Source organism: Gracilinanus agilis, chromosome 3 (genome assembly GCF_016433145.1).
Source record: "Gracilinanus agilis isolate LMUSP501 chromosome 3, AgileGrace, whole genome shotgun sequence".
NCBI classification, from domain to species: Eukaryota; Metazoa; Chordata; class Mammalia; order Didelphimorphia; family Didelphidae; genus Gracilinanus; species Gracilinanus agilis.
Window position 1 is genome coordinate 64,352,461 of NC_058132.1, and position 15,895 is coordinate 64,368,355.

General features: G+C 41.8%; 1 protein-coding gene across 4 annotated transcripts in view; it reads left to right on the forward strand.

Annotated features, from left to right (window-relative positions):
- The first annotated feature begins 167 nt into the window (after positions 1-167).
- The window catches only part of DHDDS (dehydrodolichyl diphosphate synthase subunit), a 33,775-nt gene continuing 18,047 nt past the window's right edge, over positions 168-15,895 (forward strand). For 2 of the 4 annotated variants that reach the window (XM_044667915.1, XM_044667914.1), the window contains exons 1-6: positions 168-1,239; positions 5,848-5,964; positions 7,254-7,396; positions 9,816-9,932; positions 11,135-11,236; positions 14,908-15,022. In XM_044667915.1, coding sequence (XP_044523850.1) covers positions 1,177-1,239; positions 5,848-5,964; positions 7,254-7,396; positions 9,816-9,932; positions 11,135-11,236; positions 14,908-15,022 — 657 coding nt within the window. In that variant the 5' untranslated portion in view covers positions 168-1,176. The remainder of the gene's footprint in view (positions 1,240-5,847; positions 5,965-7,253; positions 7,397-9,815; positions 9,933-11,134; positions 11,237-14,907; positions 15,023-15,895) is intronic. The other 2 variants (XM_044667916.1, XM_044667917.1) reach the window with 2 other exon arrangements.

Genomic DNA, 15,895 nt, shown 5'->3' on the forward strand with positions numbered 1-15,895 from the left:
GGGGGAAAGAGAGGAGGAAGTTGCCTGGAAGGGGAGGAGGAAGAAAGAAGGTAATTGCAAAGAAGAGAGGAGGGGGAGAGGGACTACCTGGAGGAGGGAGGAAGAAGAGAGGAGAGGGAAAGAGAAAGGAGGCTGCTTGGAGGAGGAGGAGGAAGAACAAGAAGGAGGCTGCCTGGAGGAGGAGAAGGAGAGGGAAAGAGAGAGATAAGGGCCACCTAGAGGAGAAGGAAAGAGTGGAAGAAGGCTGCCTGGAAGAGGCGGAGGGGAGATGCCTGAAGGAGAAATTGGGGCAGTGGGAGGGGGGAATGCTGTCTGAAGGAAATGGGGAGTAAAGGAGGAAGAGGGCTTTCTGGAGGTAGGGAGATGAAAGGAGGAAGTACCTGTGTATTGGGTAGAAGAGAGAAGGAAAAGTAGGGATGCTTTCTGAATGTGGGGCAGAGAGAAAGAGAGCTAGAAGGGAGCAAGAGAGGAGGAAGCTGAATGGAGGGAACAAAAAAGAGGAGCTGTCTGACTAAGGGGAAGAGAGAGACTAATTGGGGGGGGAATCCCAATGGGAGGTGGGGAAGGAGAGGGTAACCAAAAAGGGGTGAAAGGAAGAATAGGGATGTTCTCTGAGGGAGGAGAGACTCTGAAAGAGGAGTGGAGAGGAGGAAAGAAGGGGGCTCCTCAAGGTCAAGTAAGGGGAGAAGAAAAGAGAGGGGAAAGCTTTTAGAGGGTATGGGGAAGGAGAAGGTCTCCTTAATGTGGGGGAGGGAATTGAAAAAAAGAGAGGAAAAAAGGAGGTTCCTCTGGGTATGAGAATAAGAGAAGAAAAGACCATTTAGTGGATGCCTTGCCATGAGGATTGTGTGGGTGTTAGCTTGGTTTTGAGGGAAGTGGAGAGAGAAAGAGTATCAGAACTACTATAGTCTCTTTTCCTTGAGTATCCTATACTGCTGTATTCTATACCTCTTGAGTGAAAAGTGGTTCAGGGCTTGTATCCTGTAAGATTATCTCTAGCTGGGATTTTATCCCTGGTTTTCCCTAGTGTGCAAGGGACAAGAAAAGGTAACATCAGTCTGTGGAGGTCCAGGTGTAGTCAGATCCTAGGACTTCTCATTGACTTCTGTTGACTTTTCGTAGGTGCTCTTTGGTGTGAGGAGACCCAGATCTGTTTTCCTAAAGGGACCAGAAACCATGTCATGGATCAGGGAAGGAGAGCTTACACTCTTAGAGCGGTTCTGTGCCAACATCATTAAGGTAAAAGATTAAGGTCCAGGTCAACTGCACCTTCTAACTCATGTGGGATATTACCTAGCAGGTAGATTCTTAACCAAGCTCTATCCTCCTCAGCTTCATCAGGGAATACAATTCATTTCTATTGACATTTTTTACTTAAATGTTTTTCAGTTAACAGCAGTTGTTTTGTCTCCCTCCTCCAGGGTACCTTCTCTATTAAGAAAAAAAAAAAGGAAAAACAATATCCTTGTAAGAAATATGCATAGTTTAGCAAAAACAAAAACAAATTACCCATTTGGCCATGTGTTGTTCTTCTTCTTGAGTCCCTCCTCTGTCAGAAGGTGGGCAACATGCTTCGGCATTGTTCCCTGGGATTGTGGCAGGTTATTTCCAAAGTTTTTCAGACTCGTCCATTTTTGCAATACTTTACTCAGCTTCATTTTATAGAAGTCTTCCCATGAAATTGTCCTTTCATTTCTTAAAGTCTTATTCTTCTGACATCTCTCTGAGTATGTTGGTGTTGGGGACACAGTGAAACAAGCCAAACAAACCTTGCCCTTTAGAAGCCTCTTGAAGGTCAAGAGAGATATAACATATATACATACATGGTCATTGGAGGAGGAAGAAAACAATAACAGCTGTAGTTATTCCGATAGACTTCAAGGATTAATGAATTCACTGGCATAGTGGCTTCCTCTCTCTCTCTCTCTCTCTCTCTCTTTCTCTTTTTCTCTTTCTCTCTCTCTCTCTCTTTCTCTCTCTCTCTCAAACTGCTCTTTCTCTAGGCTTTAAGGAGGCTATTAAATGAGCTGCTGGGGCTAAAAACCATTTCTGACCAAGGTGTGAGGATCCTCTCTGAACTTTGCTAGGCTTGCCTTTTAGCAGACTTTCTCACTTGGCCGAACCTGGGCAAAGCTTGTATACCTGCATAGCCTTTGGCAGGTTGCCAAAGAGCCTCACTGGAGGAATGAAAACTAACATAAACATGCAAGGTAGGTAGAGCAAGTGTTATGGACAATTTATATAGAGAATAACTAGGACCTGGGGAAACTTTCTCTCTGCTACCCTTCCCCTACCCAGTACATCTGAAATCCCTTCAGTTTTTCAGAAAACTATATTGCATAAAGTGTTAATGTCCATTCCTCCAACCTTTTGACATTTTTATCACCAAGAACTTGTTTCAATTTGTCAGGTTCAAGTTGTTTTTGTTGTATGCCACCTTTCTTATGTCTGTTCTTTTTTTAAGACCCAACTCAAGTCTGCCTTAGGAAGGCTTCCAAGACTAAACCTTCTGGCTTCAGCCATTTTTTTTTTTAACCCTTGCTTTCCATCTTGGAATCATTTGGTTCCAAAGCAGTAGAGTGGTGAGGGCTAGGCAGTGGGGGTTAAGTGACTTGCCCAGGTCACACAGCTAGGACATATCTGAGGCCAGATATGAACCTATAACCTCCCATCTCTAAGTCTGGCTCTCAATCTACTGAGCCACCCTTAGCCATTTTTTAGTTCCTGCAGCAGGTTCCAGAATTAATGTTATATTCATCTGTGTAAGTGAAGTTCTTGTAAGAGGCTGAAGTGAAGAAGGAATAGCTGGATCTTTCTGTGGGCTGGCTTCTTTGACTCTGCTTCAAAGCCTTAATTGCAAGACTTGAACTCAGGTCTTTTTGACTGGGAGGCTAGATTTTTATCAACCGTACTGCTTTACAAATGTACTTTATGGGATTAGCTAGGTAGCTCAGTGGATAGAGAGCCAGCCCTAGAGACATGAGGTTCTGGGTTTAAATTTGACTTCAGACACTTTCTAGTTGTCACTTAACCCCCATTGCCTAGCCCTTACTGCTTTACTGCCTTGGAGCTAATACTTAGTATTGATTCTAAGACAGAAGGTAAGGGTTTTTTGTTTTGTTTTCTTATTTTAAATATATTTTATATTCCTTTTGTCTGGAGAATCTTTGAAAGAAGTTAAAAGTTAAATTAGAAAGGCCGAGGTAGGTAAGGTAATAGAAGCAAGACACAGGAACACTTAAAAAAAAAAAGCATCTCTTTAAGAATATTCTGATTGGAATCATTTCTTCCTTTGTTTGTCTGAGTTAGAGGGCTCCCTTACTAGCTACTATTTTTTTTCCCCCTTAGAAATTCCAGGGAAGGATAGTTTTCGGTCTGAAAGGACTGTCTTCATTCTCGTGATTTAGTCTGGTTTACCTCTATTTGGTAAAATTATGAAATATAAGAGGTATTTGATATTTCATAATGGCTTTGAGATTACCTAGTCCAACCCCCTTCATTTTATAGATGAGGAAGTAGGCCCAGAGAATACACAAGTGCCCTTCTAAAGGGTCTGCAGGTGATCAGAGTGAGGCTAAGAGAGCTAGGCAAGTTCCTAACCTCTCAGGACCTTGTCAAATGCCTCTGTTTTTATATTTATAAAATGAGGATAATTGATTAGCAGCTTCTCCCTCTTAGTCCTAGGAATCTGAGTTTACCTATCCAGGTATGATTAGAAACTCAGGCTCCCAGCTCTCAGGTCAACCCTTTTCCCCCTGTAACCCAGCTATCCCAGTTTCCTAGAGGCAGACTCAGGAATTCAGAAAGTTAGTTTCTTCCCATTTTGTAGCTTAAAGGATTAAATATCTGTTAATGAATTCATTCTTTTGAAATATAGAAGAATTTAATTGGTATTGGTTCTTTTTCCTCCCAAGTGGAATACAAGCCTTCCACCCCTTGGTTAGTCTGCATGAATTTCTGTGGTAAAAAGTTTTTATTGCCTGTTACCTAGCCCTTTAGTAATGAGTCTCTTGTCCACTTAACTAGACTAGTACTTAGAGAACAGACACACTCTTCCAGGTAGGTGTAGAGCTACTAGGACCACTGACATGGCTTTAAGAGAGCAGTCTAGCAATATCACAAGGAAGCCTAGGAGTAGAGCTTGATTGAAAGGATAAGTTAGTTAAGTATTTGTTATATATTTAATGCTAAATACTTTTCGGTCTGTCTTCTTGGTGACCCCATTTGGAGTTTTCTTGGCAGAGATACTGAAGTGACCCCATTTGGAGTTTTCTTGGCAGAGATTTCCTTCTACTCATTTTACAGATGAGGAAACTCCAGGTCTTGGTTATTCTCTATATAAATTGTCCATAATACTTGCTTTACCTACCTTGCATGTTTATGTTAGTTCTCATTCCTCCAGTGAGGCTCTTTGGCAACCTGCCAAAGGCTGTGCAGGTATACAAGCTTTGCCCAGGTTCGGCCAAGTGAGAAAGTCTGCTAAAAGGCAAGCCTAGCAAAGTTCAGAGAGGATCCTCACACCTTGGTCAGAAATTTTTTTTAGCCCCAGCAGCTCATTCAATAGCCTCCTTAAAGCATAGAGAAAGAGCAGTTTGAGAGAGAGAGAGAGGAAGCCACCATGCCAATGAATTCATTAATCCTTGAAGTATCATTAATGAGAAAAATAATCTATAATAAATTTTTATTATTGTTGTTATTATACCCAGGGGCATAACATTCTCCAACCAGCTGGTAGGTAGATCTTTAAGCCAGTTACTATCTTCCTTCCAATCTCCCAAAGGTTTGGGTTATCTTGTTGGGAGAACAACATGATACAGTGGAAAGAATTCTGGGTTTGGTGTCCAAAAACTGGGGTTCTAATGCTTGCTCTGATATTTAACTATCTGGGTGACTTTGGGCTAAGAGTTATAACTTCTTTGGACCTCACTTTCCTTATTTGTAAATGAAGTTGTTGGATTCGAAGGTTCCTTCAACTTCTAAATCTGTAACCCAACTGCTTGTAAACTTCACCATTACTACCCTTTGTGCTTCCCCTTCTTTCACTACTGCTCTTACCCTCCCAGTTATTATCTCAAGGCTTTGACATTTAGAGAAATGGAAAAAACAGCTTTTTGCAAAAAGTTTGGGGTCCCACATAGTAACATTCTGGTATCAGCAAACAGTTTGGTTTGGTTAGTGTTGAGAGGCCATATGGAGACGTAATGAGAAGCTGAGCTTGAGGAATACTGGAGAGAGCAACTGAAGAACCCACCAACTGGTAGAAGAGAGAAGTTAAGGCTTCAAAACTAAGAATCATTTATTAAGTCTATTATATACAAGGCACTATGTGAATGACTTTACATGTATAATTGATATCATATTCCTTGCCTTCTCCATGGGCGGAAGGGCTAGAGGGAAGGAGAGAATTTGGAACTCAAAATGTTTTTTAAAAAAGAATGCTTAAATAAATAAATGGGTGTGAGGAAAAGAAAACAGGGCACCATGCCAAGCAGAAAGGTACAAAGATAGAATGGAAAACAGGCCCTTAAAGAGCTTAGATTCTACTGAATCGGTCATAGTAGGCAATATGGGATTCGCTCTTAAATTTTTGATAGTAAGGAGAACCTGTGATAAAGGAAAGAGAAGAGCTAGTCTTAGTTCTCCTGCTTCTACCTCCAGAATATTTTTCCATGTCACCCCAGTAGGCAAAGGAGTGGATGAGGGGGTTGCCTGAATTCTTAGGCTGATAACAACCTTCCTTTCATACAGGCCAATCCCTGTTAGCTTTGAGATGATGATTCTCCTTCCCAACTTCTCTCTTCCTCTCCTACCACTGGCCTGCACATGATTTATCTCTTGCCCCCATAGGCAGGCCCGATGCCCAAACACATTGCATTCATCATGGATGGGAACCGACGCTACGCCCAGAAGTGCCAGGTGGAACGACAGGAGGGCCATTCGCAGGGCTTCGATAAATTGGCTGAGGTGGGAGGCAGTGCCCCTGGGCAATGCTTGTGTACACTGAGGTTCACATCAGAATGTTTAACACTTAGTTCTTGGGATTACCTTAGTCTTTGGGGTGACATGGTCCATACTTTGCTACAGAGGTTTCTCTGTTCAGGTAAAGGTAGAAGGGGAAGAAAAGGGAAGGAGAGAGGAACAAGCACTTATTAAGTGCCTACTGTGTGCCATATGCCAGAACTTGTGCCAAATATTTTTCAGTGATTATCTCAAGTCTGATCCTCATAACAACCTTATGGGGAGATTTCTGTTATGACACTTCTCCCCATCACAATTTTAGAGATAAGGAGACTGAGGGTAGATAGTGATTAAGTAGCCTACTCAGTCCTACAGCTAGTAAGTGTCTGAATCTGGATTGGAACTGAGATCCCCCTGACTCCTGGTGCTTAATCCACTGTGTCATCAACGGCTTCTAGCTGTTGAATGAATGGTTCTTGAATATGATTGTGTAAAGAGCCATGATTATGTGAGCCAGTCTCCCTGAAGGGTGGCCAGCCTGCAAAGGCCATCAAGATAATCATCTGAATATTCTTCTTGGCTGAGGAAGCAGAGAGCTTATTCCTAAAACAGCTCATTGGCCTACCAAAGTTTTGATTGGCTTCGATGTCTGCCATTTTAAAGGACTCAACTCTGTCCTTTGTTCCAAACCACCTGTGGGATGCTACTTAGAGTGGCTGCTGTGGAGATAGCAAAAGGACATGTCTACCTTTCACTGGAGTTGTTAAAAGGTTTAAGATGCTTTGGTTTAGGGGAAGCTTTGTTCCTTCATCTGTTTGCCTTGAATGGCTTATGCTCCCCTTTAACCTCTAAGCATCTTCAGCATTTTATCTTCTGACACTGACTTTATTCTCAGATATAAGAGTAATTGAGAGCAGGTCTTAATTGGACAATCTTTCCCTCACTAGGATCATAACAGTTAATACTGTTGTAAAACATTATTTCTTGTATTTTAATATCACTCCTTAGTATTGTGGGGCTGAAATTATATCCTCTGTTCTACAGAAAAGAAAAAATTTAGTCCTAGAGAGATTAAGTGATTTACCTGCAGTTATATGGCTAGTTAATGAGGGATTCAGGCACCACAACTCGACAGAATCCTATTGTTTTAGTGAAATTTTTTCTGTTGTTTCTGTCATCTTCACAGGTCCTATCTGTTCCCATGTAACTATAAGGCAGGGCATGAAGTGTTTGTTTTCTACCCCTCCTTCCCCCCATCCCTGGGACCCTAGCACTTTCCCTTTGTCCCTTCTTAGACCCTGCGCTGGTGTTTGAACCTGGGCATCCGAGAGGTGACTGTCTATGCCTTCAGCATTGAGAACTTCAAACGCTCAAAGAATGAGGTGGATGGGCTAATGGAGCTGGCCAGGCAGAAATTTACTCGCTTGATGGAAGAACAGTAAGATGCCATTGGGAGGGGGCGGCAGTATTCCATGTGTCCCCAGGCTCCTGTGTGAGTGATCCTGTGTACCTACTCCCAAGTTGTCCTGGGAAGCTTAGAATCCCAGATGGCCAGTAAGAGCCAAGTTTCTTCATTCCCAAGCAAGAAGAGTGACTAGCATGAGTGCCCAGAAAGTCTGTGGCCAGAGGCCAAGGTAGATATAAGAAGGAAGCACCAAAGCACCAAAGGTAGATATAAGAAGGAAGCACCAAAGCACCAAAATAAAACAAGCTTTTGAGGAAACCAGCTCTAGTATCTTGGACTCACATGGCTCATGCAATAATCCAGTGGTCATGTGACACTGGAATAAACAAAGAATTTAAAGATATTTCAGGGAAAGCCAGCTTTGAGCTCTTGAGAGCTAATGTTTGACCCTTGAAACCATATCCAAAAAAATTAGTTAATGGATTATGTTGATGTTCATTGAAATTAATATAAGGGGAAGCTAGATAGCTCAGTGGTTAGAAAGCCATGGTCGGAGTTGGGAGGACTGGGTTCAAATGCAGCTTCATACACCCTGGGCAAGTCACTTAACCCCAATTGCCTAGCTCTTACTGGTCTTTTCTATTGGAACTGATACTTATTATTAATTCTAAGACAAAAGGTAAAAGTTAAAAGGAAGGAAGGAAGATTACATTCTTTGAACAACCTAAAATGTTATAATGTGGATACAATATAAGGGTCTTTCAACCACATAAGAAGGGAGATGGAAAAGCATTTTCAAAACAATGAACATTTTAGAGAAGCATTTTCTCCTTTCCTCCCCAACAACAGAAAAAAATATATTTATTTGACCTTTCGGGACATATCAGTCCCGATCCTTTACCTTAATTTAATTGGCCACCCTTAACACAGTAAGTCATATTGATAAAAGGTAGCCAAGTCTCTTCAATTGAAAACTTTCCTAATATCCCAGGCAAAAAGAGTTTGTCTGGTGCCTTGCTTGTGTTTTATGTTCCTCTAGATCCTTTGAGAAATGCTATTTAGGTTATAATAAAAATACTTGGCATAAATCATCTTATGGTTTGCAGAGTACTCAATTTTTATTCTCTCATTTGATCCTTGACAACCAGTTGAAAATGACTATAATTATCCTGCCCATTTTACAAATAAGGAAACTGAGACTTAGGTTAATGATTTGCCTAAAGTCACACAACTAGTTAATGGCAGGGATGGGACTCACAGCCAGGTCTTTCATTTATTCTTTCTCCTCCACTTTGTGAAGACATAGAGCCTGGTTCCAAGTGTTCTTCCCTGCTGCTCTCTGTATTGTGTTCACACTGTTGCTCCCCACCATGTACAGGAGCCCCAGGCCTAGGTCCGTGGGAAGGTTTGAAAGTAGCTTGACATGGTCTCCACTCTTGAGGAGCTTGCAGTCTCAATCCTTCAGACTCCTGTTAAGCTTCTGCTATGTGCAAAGGCCCTATATTATCTTCTGGAAATACAAAGATAAAAGGAAAATGAGGTTCTGCTGTCTAGACTAGACATTTTCCTAAAGACTGTAGGGTTTATTGAGGATGACACTGAGGGAGGCCCAGAGGGAAGGAAAGAATTACTCAAGGTCATTAAGCAGCAGGGAATTGTCTGAGAACAAGAGAAGGAATGTACAGTCAAGAGAATCAAGAGGAAAGCAGCTAGATGGCTCAGTGGATTTAAAGCCAGGCCTAAAGATGGGAGGACCTGAGTTCAAATCTGACCTCAGATACTTCCTAGCTGTGAGATCCTGGGCAAGTCATTTAACTCCCATTACCTAATCCTTACTGCTCTTCTGCCTTGGAACCACAGTATTGATTCCAAGATAGAAGGTAAATATTTTTTAAAATAAAGAGAGAGAATTGGGAGATAAAAAGTGGAGTTCCTGCTATGTATACAGCACTGCTAGGATAGAAACATGAATAATTCAAGTCCATAGTTTTCTGCTGCCTTATTGGAGGCTACAGTATAACAACAGGGACATGTACAGATGTGTATATGGGCACATATGACTATACAATTCTCTATTATTATAACTCAAAATACGAGAGGTATCATCTACATGCATGGGCAACTGTGAATTAGGAACAGACTGTAGTTCTTCTCTAAGCACCAGATCCTTTTTCAAGGCTAGCTGTCCCAAACCTCCTGGCCCTTCCTTCAAGAAACAGTTCAAGTGCCACCTGCTGGTGGCCTTTTCCCTGCAGCTACTAGTGCCTTCCCCTCTAAAGTTACCTTCCATCTACTCCTTATGTATCTCATATGGACTAATAAATGTCATTGCTGTCTTCTGTATCAAAATGTGTCATCTTTTGAGGGCAGGAATAGTTTTTGCTTTTTCTTTGGCTCTCTAGTGCTTGGCATTGATTGCATCATAAATTTTTGTGACTTGATTCCTGCACAGGGAGAAGCTGGAGAAGCATGGAGTGTGTATCCGAGTCCTGGGTGATCTTCAGCTATTGCCACTTGACCTCCAGGAGCTGATTGCAAAAGCTGTGCAGGCTACCCGAAACTACAGCAAGTGAGGGGGACTAGCTCTCAGTCAGGTTCTCCCCATCCTTTTCCTCCTCTGCCAGGGCTAGCCCTGCTGGATCCCCCTCTAAAGTTATTGGAAAACAGGCTGGATATGATTTGGGGGGGTTCAGAGCTCCCCTCCTTTCATCTTGGGAATAAGAAAAGGATAGCCGGGTGCATGTTTTATATGTCCTCTTCTCATTGTGGTAAAAAATTCTATTTCATCATGAGAGAAAGAAGGAGGAAAGACAGTAGGTTCTACTCCAAAATAGTTTGTATCCTCCTTGTAATCCATTTTTCACCTTGGTCCTAATTTGAGGTCAGAAAGCTGTAACTAACCGCAGATTTAGAAAGGAACAATGTTTGGATAGTCAAAAAATTATTTGTTTGGCTTTCTTTTGCATAAAATTTGTCTCCCCAATTCTGCTTTGTTTAAGCTATAACAACTTACATTCCAGTTCCCAGAGAGCACACCAACCAAAGTGAAAGAGTTGGTGCCCAAGTATATGTCAGGGCTGGGGAGCAATCTCAGTATTAAAAACTGGGACAGGGTCGTAGAATCATGGGATGTTAGAAAGGGTCCATTTACTTCTCATTTTATAGTCGAAGTAACAAAAAGCCCTGAGAAATAAAGCAATTTGCTCAAAGTCACATAGCTTAGGAACTGGTAGACGAAGGATTCAACCCAGCTTCTCTGGACTCCCACTCTAGCTTTCTACTATATAACATGCTGCTTCAGATAAGAATGACTTATGTTAGACAAATCCACTGAAACCAGGCATGTTCCCCTTTCCTAATCTCACCATATCCAGACATATCTGAGCCCTTCGTCATGGGGAGAATTATGACTTTTGCACAAGCTTTAGCAAAGACCCAGTTTGAATCTCCAAAGTTCAAAGCCAAGGAAACTAGAAAGAGGCCTCAGTTCATCACAGGCTTCCATTCTACATCTCCCTGTCCCTTTCCTTTGCCACAATGGCTAGAACTCCTCCCAAGTTACCAGAAGATAATTAAAATGTGGTTAGAATTTTGAGACTTCCTTTTCTTTCTATCTTGGGAATGAACAGAATTTAACTGCTGAGACCTGGACATTTTTTATAGTTGAGTGCCCCTTACAGATTAGGACTGCTATGAACTAGGTTCTGCTCTACCCCCATTTTCCACTTCCCCTGATTCCTTAGTGATTTTGTTTGTTCTTCCCCTTTACAGGTGCTTCCTGAATGTCTGCTTTGCCTATACATCAAGACATGAAATTAGCAATGCTGTGAAAGAAATGGCATGGGGAGTGGAGCAAGGTTTACTGGATTCCAGGTAGCCCTGGTAACCTAACATACTAGTTGACTTGGCTGCCCCAACACTGATGATTTGGCGTTGGGAATGAGTCCATACTGGGGGACGTTCCAGTCTTCCAGCCCTCTCTTCCCCTCATGTTGTCAGGACTAGAGAGCACCAGGCCAGCCTCTGAGTTCAAGGGCTGGCAACATACAGCTTGGCAGGATGAGGTAGTACAAGAGAAGGTTCAAGGTGATCCCCATCTTGGTTCCAACTCTGAAGTCACAGGCCTAGCTTCTAGGTTGAGGTTTCTATACCATCTGCCTCAAGATTTTTCTGTTCCCCATAGCCCTCATTGCTAGCCAAACTACAAAAAAAAAACACTTTAAAGCTAACTATGATGAAAGAATCAGGTTAACAGGTATCCTCTGATGAGTTTTCTCAGTGGCTTATGCCAGAGGTGAGGGCTGGTGGAGAGATTGCCTCCTCATGCCTTTTGGTAACTCCACCACCACCACATACACACTGAGAGGTCTCTGGAAGTCTGAGTTTAGATTCAAAAACATTGCCTGCTTCTGTCATCCCAGATTGTGCATCCCTTTCCAACACTTGACACAGGAATGTGGCGTACAGAGGGAATTGGGCTGCTTCTATTTTGTTGCTAGCAGATCTTAAGCAGGATTCAGGTATCTGACTGAAAACAAAACAGAAACGATTATATTTCCTATTGGCCTGTCTGCTGTATGGGCCAGAACTTTTTTCTAACTAAAAGGAGCTTGATCAGTCAGTGTGGTTACTAATTAAAGTCATTAATATAATTATAACTAATATTCTTACTTGCTTTCTATTATAGCCCTATGGGCAAAGTTTGTGTTAGAGAAATAGAACCTGGCTTTTTCTTCCGCTAAAAACCACTTCTAGGGTTGCCATCTAGAATGGAAACAATACAGACCTGTCAAGGTTCTGCTTAGCTGGGGAAACTGACAAATACTATCAGCCTAGGAAATCAGGAATGGATGGAATACAAAAGCCAGCCTTCCTTCTTACAGCAAGAACCTGGCCAGCCACCAGTTTCCCAATCAGGATTTTTTAACTGATAAGAACTCTAGGTAGCACAGTGGATAGAGCACCAGGTCTAGAGACAGGAGGACCAAAGTTCAAATTTGGCCTTAGACACTTACTAACTGTGTGACCCTGAGCAAGTCACTTAATTCCAATTGCCTAACCCTTGCCACTCTTCTGTCTTAGAATTAATACTAAGACAGAAGGTAAGAGTTAAAAAAAAAGAACTTTTGTAGACAGTTTCTACAATAGGACTTTCATTTTGAGACCCTGGAAATACAGTATTCTATGGAGTGCTGTTCCCTGTCCAAAGAGCTCATCTTTATTTAATATTTTAAATCTAACTGAGCAATGTAAAATTAATAATCATAATAGCTCACACATGTAGGGTGCTTTCCATCTCTGTAAAATGCTTTTCTCAGAACAAAGTTTCAAAGCAGATATCTTGAATACGAATCTTCCCATTTAATAAGTAAGAAAACTGGCTTGGAAAGGTCACAAAAACTGAGGTTCAGAGTTGGGACCTGGTGTGGCGTGGCAAGCCTATGGTCCCTGCTGATGGGGGAGGCTAATACTAATGGATCCCCTGAGCAGAGAGTTCTGGGTAGTTTTCAAGCTAAACCTTTATGTTTACACCAAGTCCTGCACCACATGTCACACCAGGACAGTGAGCCTCAGGAACACTTGGTTTCCAGGTTGTTTAAGGAGAAAAACCCTGATCCAGATCCAAAACAGGTGATTAGGGTTTCTGTGGAAGTGGGGCTGGGCTTCCTGCCTGGGCAAATTTAGGGACTTCCATACTCCAAACCAAAAAAAGAAAAATCAGAGTTCATATTTAAATTCAGGCATCTCCCAAATCTAACAGCCCTTTTGCTAGATCATACATTCTCCTTTATTTTACAGATGAGGAAACAATCTATGGGGCAAGTCAACTGACTTGATGATTACATCCTAAGGAAACAGCCCCACACTATATGTGCCTTTTACACAAGGCTAAGTTTGTACCAAGAGCCCAATTCATTATTATTCAAGGCAAAAAGGGAGTAAAACCTTCTCAGTTTCTAGAATTTTCATTATTCTCCCTTCCAGGGTTTCCCTTCTCTAGCATCCAGGTTCCTGGAAAACCAGCCTTATAATTGACGATTGCAGTATTTCTGTCTCTTAGACTTTTCCATTTCAGTAGCCTTTCCCCATGTGACTGCTATTTTATGGTGGTAATATTTGAAGTTGACACTTTTCTAATGACATCGATGGAGCCATCCTAATCATAGGGATTTCCAAATCACACTATAGGTATAGGGTACTCCTGAGAATGTTTCCTGTGGAGTTGATAGGTTTCCATTATTTTGAGCCTTTCCCTGCTTAGGTTTTTCCTTTTTCCCTTCATAATGTCCATCCTAGAACTACTTTGAACTTGGGTTTTAACTCTGTCCATTGATTGCCATCAGCAAGACAGTAAATCTTCCCATTTTACAGGTCACAGAGCATGGTAATATGATCATGCCTAGGGCCTAAGTCTCCAGACTGCTATCCCTGATCCCTTTGTACCAGATCATGTTTCCAGGACAGATTGAATAACATTTCAAGGAAATCCCAACCTTAGCCACTGCTGAAAGGAAAAATCTAAGTGGAGACTTTCATCTTTTAGTTTATCTTTTAGCTGCTAATACTAGCTCTTTGAATACAGTAGTTTACTGGATACAAAGCACTTCTATCCCCAGTGCTGGGTGTTAGATTATATGTGTATAATTATCCTCTCCTGATAAATGAGAAAGCAGAAAGAGGTGAGGGGAAACTCTCCCATAGTCAACTAACTAGTAAATGTCAGAATGAGGACCCAACTTAGGATCTTCTGGCCACTGGGTGACTCTACTTAGAAGCTCCATTGCAAGAGCTATTGACTGGGAACCAAAGCTCTACCAAGAGCAACTGGTGTCACAGTGATAAAGCACTGGGCCTAGAGACCTGAGTTCAAATCCAGCTTCAAACACTAGCTTTGTGATCCTGGGCAAATCATTAAACTTTTGTTTGTCTCAGTATCCTCAAACATAAAATAGGGATAATAATAGCACCTACCTCCCAGGGATGTTGCAAATGAAATGACATTTATAGCACGGTGCCTGGTTCATAGTTTAATACATGTTTCCTTCCCCCACAAAATAGTGTAGTTGATTTCCCTATTCTGTTGGGGGTGGGTGGAGGGTATGATTTGAGGCAGAGTTACTCCTCTTCTCCTCTAGTTATAGATTACATGTCACCATTAATGAAGCAAGAATCAAAGGATTTTGTCCTCTGAATCTCCAACAGTACCAGCAGAATTCATTTTTTTACATTTTTATTTCTGGAGACCAAGAAGCCAAAATGATTCTAGGAGCTAGAGTGACTAAATGTTGGAATCTACTATTGAGTTCCTTTGTGGAGAAAAGATTCATGCCAGAGAAGCAATAAAGTTGCTGATTTCTTTCTTCCTGGGTGCCTACTTGGAATGGTCAGCAGAGGGAAGTATGAAAGTTTATCACCAAATCTGGGAGGTCTGATCACCTTATTGCTTATTTGAAATGTTCGCTCAGTACTGACTGTTGCAGATTTTTCCATGCTCAGGTCTATTAAAATAGAATGTGTATCTGTGTCTGTTTTCCCCGACTTAGTGATGTGTCAGAGTCTCTGCTTGATAAGTGTCTTTACACCAACAACTCCCCCAATCCAGATATTTTGATACGGACTTCTGGGGAAGTGAGGCTGAGTGACTTCTTGCTCTGGCAGGTAGGTATCCTTTAGCCACATCTCTGACCAGCAACAGACAGGTGGCAGGGACCATCCTGGTATAAGTAACTAGAGAATTCAGTCATTCCAAAGGTACATGCCACTAGGACTTGAGCATATAAGAAAGAAACTAAGGGGTCCAGAGAATGTTCTTCCTTTCATAATTTCATTCTTTTTCTCCACCTATCAGGTGGAATCATATCGAGAAGCTGGGATGGCTACAGAATTGGAGCCAGAAGGGACCTCAAAAATTACCAAGTCTTTACTAGGCTAGACATTCTCAGTTCTTTAGCTGAACCTCATGTGATATGCTTTTTTTTTTATTTAAACATTTATTAATATTCATTTTTAACATGGTTACATGATTCATGCTCCTACTTTCCCCTTCATCTTCCGCACTCCCCCCACCCATGGCCGATGCACATTTCCACTATTGATCCTTGATCAAGACCTATTTCCAAATTGTTGGTAGTTGCATTGGTGTGGTAGTTTCGAGTCCACACCCTCAATCATGTCCACCCCGACCCATGCGTTCAAGCAGTTGTTTTTCTTATATGTTTCCTCTCCTGCAGTCCTTCCTCTGAATGTGGGCAGGGTTCTTTACCATAAATCCCTCAGAATTGTCCTGGGTCATTGTATTGCTGCTGGTACAGAGGTCCATTACATTCAATTTTACCATAGTATATCAGTCTCTGTGTACAATGTTCTTCTGGCTCTGCTCCTTTCGCTCTGCATCAGGTCCTGGAGGTCTCTCCAGTTCGCCTGGAACTCCTCCAGTTTATTATTCCTTTTAGCACAATAGTATTCCATCACCCGCATATACCACAGTTTGTTCAGCCATTCCCCAATTGAAGGACATACCCTCCTTTTCCA